Source organism: Solanum verrucosum, unplaced genomic scaffold, assembly GCF_900185275.1.
Source record: "Solanum verrucosum unplaced genomic scaffold, falcon-dt-bn FXZP01000151.1, whole genome shotgun sequence".
NCBI lineage: Eukaryota > Viridiplantae > Streptophyta > Magnoliopsida > Solanales > Solanaceae > Solanum > Solanum verrucosum.
The window spans coordinates 1,460,906-1,466,630 of record NW_026020202.1 but is presented as its reverse complement, the minus strand read 5'-3'; the positions used below and the strand labels follow the sequence as shown (position 1 = coordinate 1,466,630).

Genomic DNA, 5,725 nt, shown 5'->3' with positions numbered 1-5,725 from the left:
ATTTTGAGAGTGAACTTATTTTATTATATATCCTTTAAATATGAAATATTTTAAGTCATTTGTAAATGATTTATTATATTATATTATTATATATTATATAAACTCCCTTATAGTAGAAAAATAAATATATATTATATAGTAGAAAAAATGATTTATTATATTATATATTATATATTATATAGGGAGTTTATGATTGGACATCACAATGTCCCATCATAAACTCCCTCTTATATAATAAGAGAATTTGTTGCACTTGAGCTTATCATTGTTCAAAAATAATCTCTATACCTCCATGAGGTAGTTACCAAGTCTATGTACATTCTACCCTCCAAAGACCCACTTATGAAATTTCACTAAATATGTTGTTGTTTGCATTAAAAAAGTATTACATTAAACTAATGCGGTAGTAAATATTGGAACATAAATCTAATTTTTCCTTTCCTTCGCCGCCTACGCAATTTATGTTTAACAATCCTACACCAAAAGTGAATTCTATATAGAAAGAAATTTTGACCCAAAAATGAATTAAAAATATAAAGAAATTCTAATTTAAAAGTGAATCTTAAAATTAAACAAATAAAAGATCAAATAATAATTCAAGAAAAAATAATAAATGACAATTTTAGTGAGTTTTAATGAAAGGACAGAAAGTTCAATCAACTTTTCTAAACACCTTCACATTTCTAATATAGTATAGAATTATAGATATATAAAAATTGAAAGATTGTCTAACTTTATCCTTTTCTATAACTTGGGTTTTCAATCAAAATGGAATATAGCAGAAGAGGGGGAAGGGGAGACGGGAATAAGCTAATAAACATGTCACAGCTAAATCTAGGTACTTCTGTTTTCCATTCAAATGACAGTAACTTAATACCACGAAATCGCGCATTACAAGAGACCAAAAATTGAGAATATTACAATGAGCACAATCGGGCTTTCCACATAGCAAGGGACTACAGAGACTAGGGTACCCGTAAAGCTCACCCCCCTGTTTTGCGCAATTCAGCATCACCATGGGCGAAGTGGCACCTTTCTCCAAAAGTGCAAGAACCTTTAGCAAAATTTTCGCACAGCTTAGTCTTGTAGTTGCTCATTGGAGGTGCAGGTCCACCCTGTACTGCAGGTGTTCTTCCTGGTCCACCAACTGACCCAAGGCTGCTGATCAGCTCTCTCACCATGGCGCTAGCCCGCGAAATTTGTTCAAATGTACCTTCAAGCTCAATGTTCCTCAGATTTTTATCTATTTCATGCTCACGGATTGCCAGCTTGGCTCCTGTCTGCCGACAGATCTGCTTAGAGTTCACTCCGCCCTTTCCAATGATGGGTCCCACATGGAAAGCATCCACGCTGATCTTTGCAGTGGCTGACGTACCAAAGCTAGCAGCAGCTCCCGAAACAGGAGGCTCCCTTCGCCCGCCAAAACGGTCAGGAATAGGTCCAACACCCATGGCACGTGGTGATGGCACAATAGGCTTGCCAATTTCCCACTCCCCATGAGCAAAACGGCATTTGTCCCCAAATTTGCATCCCTCAGATGTGTTGAACTTGCTGCAAATTTTGGTTTTCACAGCGGGAGTATTCCCACTGGCAATAGGTGATGCTGGAGATGGTGCAATATTCATCATCTTGGCCACAGCATTATAGCCACCAGGAACATAATGAAGAAAATGGCAGTTCTCACCAAAAGGGCAGCCAACAGTGCTGCAGAAGAACAAGATCAAGTTCAAAAATCAGCCTAAAAGAAGATTTCTCATCTCATTTAGAAGCATGAATAACGCAGACAGCAGATCGCAAGCAGAATATCACTCTATCCACACAACTAGGCTAAAATATTAGCACAAGTACTCTCTAAATACAATGCAAATTCTCCAATTACACCTAACCAAGCAATAAGGGTTTTTTCCCTGGGCAATTAAGTGAAGTTATCATGTTTGACAGTCATCACTTAAGATCGATTTAATCATGTAAGCCGGCTGCATGAAGTAGGATGCGGAGAGCCTAGAGTTATATAATATAATTTCCAAAGACAATGAGCATGAAGCAGGATTGGAGAGTCCAGGTTATATAATCCAGCTTCCCAGAAGTCGATGAGCGCTTCTTGCCTTTTCCCGCTCGAAAGCAGACATAAACACTATTAGTTTGCACCGACATCAAATTTTGTTTTAAAAAACCAATAGAAAAGAAAAATCATTTAAAATAATACCCCTTCCCCCCTTGCAAAACTTCTCTAGCTTACAAACTTGGCTGGAAAAAATAAGAACACAGAGAAAGCAAAGCAAACTGGCTGGACTTAAATGAGTTTCAAAAATAATTAACACATAAAACTCCCTCATCCATAGAAAAAGTATTAACGCTTCTAGTGGGGAAAAGGCTAGGCCATATCTTTTGTGCAAATCAACAGTCATGACCCAAATAGTAGGACACCACTTCCATCTGATCTCATTATTCTTTTAAAATCAAAATAAAATCTAAAGCATATATACTTCTATGTTCTCCCAACCGTCAAAGGGGACTCAGAAAACTTCACTGAAGAACTATTCACGTGATTAATGGAAACTGTTAGAGGATGCACAAAGGATTGAGGTAAACAGAATTGGAGCTTACAGATTCCCAAGTATTTCCATCTCAAAACTTTTAACAGTAATTCACTTATTAGGATGGTAAACCATCTTAGAATAGCTCTCAGACTGTCATAGCAAGTTCAAAAGATTATGGGCATCAAAATCATTAATATTAGTTGATATTCCTATGCAGATAACAGGAAGAATCACATACATTCTATCTAATATATTACAGAAAGGACAATAACAACAGTCACAGTAATTATTAGGCAGACAATTAGATGATTATTGGGACATAAGAAACCATAAATGTCACGGAGTAACCATATTGTTTTCTCACTCCATCTCCATTACAGCTGGAAATGCTATCTCGGCAAAGATTGTTAACATTAGCTTGTATGTAACCTTTATAATTTCTCCGAATACGTAATAGCTGACAATATTTATGTCAGAAAAAAAATATTATCATTATGCTTTTAGAGCTATTGGGAATCTCACGAGCAGAATATTTTCTTTTGGCGCTTGTGCCAAGAGTAGTAGTACTAGAAATTATGAATTGTTGCACTGGACATCAACTGAAGTCCACAATAAATTGAGGGTTACGCTTCAACATTACATTAGATAGGCAAAGATTTGTACCTGAAAAACTTTGTGCACGGCTTTGATTTGCTTCCTATACCACTTGATAACGAGTCCATTTCTGTTGCACCAAATTAATTGTTTTTTTACCAGTTAGAATTTAGTGAGTTGTTTAAAATTGATGCTAGATTTAAATTAGACAGACATTATATTTCTTATTACCGGCATAACAATAATTACCTTGTGACATAAGGTGAATACTATAAGATACTCCACTCATCATACAAAGCAGATGTAACTATATTAAATTTCAATTTAGAGGTTCTTTAGGGTTTTCTATACAGGGGCAGACCCATGTGTACCCTTAGGGATGCTTAAGCACCCACCCACGAATTCAGTTAATTATGTATAAGTTTCTTAAATTATGCCATACAGAATAGTTAGCACCCATTGTCCTGGAGAAGCTGGGCGCTATGGCCAAAAGGCGGGATTTTGGTTGTGCAATATCCGCTATTTTATTTTATTTTGGCTTTTACCGTATGTTAATCTGATAATTGTTCACATAATGTTCTATCTTTTCTTTCCTTTTTCAACCAAGTTTCACATTAATCTTTCTTTCCTTTTTATCACTTCTCATTCCTTGTTCTCCTTTTTTGTTCCTTTTCCACTTTTTCCTAGTTCAAGTTAAATTTAGACAAAATAGATTTTTCTCTCACTTATTTATTTACCACTTATTTTTTTTATGACAAGGGAAACCGGCGACCACTACCCTGTGCGCAAGGTAAAACTCCCGCTCCTATGCAATAGTCCGCAAACCAATCAGGAGAGGTAACCCGCACTAGGCAAGTCCGGTGCGACGAGCTCGACCCAGAAGGCTGCCCCCTTTGCTTTTGCTAGCAAGGGGTTTCGAGCTTGAGAACTCCAAGCTGGAAGTCCCACCTTCTAACAAGTTTGTGCAGAAACTAAAACAAAATCAACTAATGACATCAAATTTATGAGAAAACCCTTCTAAAGGCAGGTCAGCAGTTTCTTGCCTAAGAATTCTTATATTTATCATATTCACATTTCTTCCTTAGAATAGGTTAGTAATTACGCTGAACTGTTTGAAATGATATTAATCATATCTTTGATTAAGAGAGACCAATTCTTTTAGATAGAAAATATAAAGTTAGGTTAAAAAGTGAAACGGAAAATGGAAGAGTTACTGGGACACATCACCCTCGTATACTTTTGGAATTTTTTTCTGTCAAGCTCCACACTCCCATAATATAATAGTAAATGTTTTATTCGTAAGCCTAGCTCTTGTTGGATATTATATAAGGTTAGAAAAATATTACCTTCAAAGAATATTATAGAAGATATCTAATTTGGACATTTCAAATTATTTAAAAAAATTTATTACATTGATACTTTGTATTTGTTTAAAAGACAATATTGTCTTGAATGGAATTTTCTTTTTTTCTGCTTTGATAGTGAACATAGAACATATCTAACCTATTGAAAAACAAAAAAAAACTCATTTTGGTTTAATGATCATATGAACCAAAAATTGAATTGATTATACATAATTAACCCAAAATCAGCTAGACTAATAGATTAATATTTCTTTTTACTGTGATTAGTTTAGGTTTACCCTTAATGCAAGAGAGCACCCATTATCTTTAAATCCCAGATCAACCATTGATTATACATAATTAAATGATTATATAATAACATCCTTCCACAAAATATTCCAGCACATTTTAATATTTATACAAAACTTTTCACAGTTGAAGAATTCAAATTTATTTAGCAACCCAAGAATAATAAATTTTGCTTCAACTAATCTAATTTTTCACCCATCACTCTATATTTTCTTCAATTGCCAATAGGCAATAACATATTAAATAAATCAAACTCAGTTGCAGTCAGTTACAGAGGAGGGAGTAAGCAACACCAAGCCTTGGCGTGAGCTTTTCATCAAAACAAAATCCAATTTTTTGACAGATGAATAAAATTAGGAATAAAAAAACCTATCAGAAATACAATAAAAATGCTTCTACAACCACAACATCACAAGAGAGTTGAAAGCAACCTATAGTAGATCTAAAAGTAAAAGCACAAAATATAAACACAAACCTGGCTTAGCCTTTTTGAAACCACCATTGCCATTAAAACCAGTTTCATTCCTGTTTCTCTTGCGGATATCCATGTCAAGTAACTCACAGATCCAAAGACGAATCAAAATTACGAAACAAAAAAACAACAAAGAGCAGGAGAAAAGAGCTGGGGAAAAAACTCTAAAATTTTTAACTAGGGTTTTTCTAGAAAGGATAAGAAGAAAAGGGTATGGCGGTTGAAAAGAGAAGCAGCCAGCGGTGACATTTTAATAAATACTACCAACAAACCGTACCCAAAAAGTGATACCCAACCTTAATTTTATACCTAGTTTATTGTGGTAAATAAAATGAATATTCTTGGGACCCATTTAGCATTGCAACATTATTATCAATAAATTCCTATTTAGGTATAATTATAATTTAATGAACATGTGTCTTATTTATTTAAGGGTTAATTTGATTATTTATATTTAATACATTTGA

The 5,725-nt window shown here is 34.4% G+C and overlaps 1 protein-coding gene across 1 annotated transcript; it reads right to left on the bottom strand.

Annotated features, from left to right (window-relative positions):
- Positions 1-813: 813 nt before the first annotated feature.
- On the bottom strand, positions 814-5,517 carry LOC125830058 (zinc finger CCCH domain-containing protein 31-like). The gene is made up of 3 exons (XM_049509280.1): positions 5,262-5,517; positions 3,204-3,264; positions 814-1,704 (listed from the first exon to the last, which is right to left on the bottom strand). Exons 1-3 carry the CDS (start codon positions 5,332-5,334, stop codon positions 984-986), a joined length of 855 nt encoding a protein of 284 aa, XP_049365237.1. The 5' UTR covers positions 5,335-5,517; the 3' UTR covers positions 814-983.
- Between the last annotated feature and the right edge of the window lie 208 nt (positions 5,518-5,725).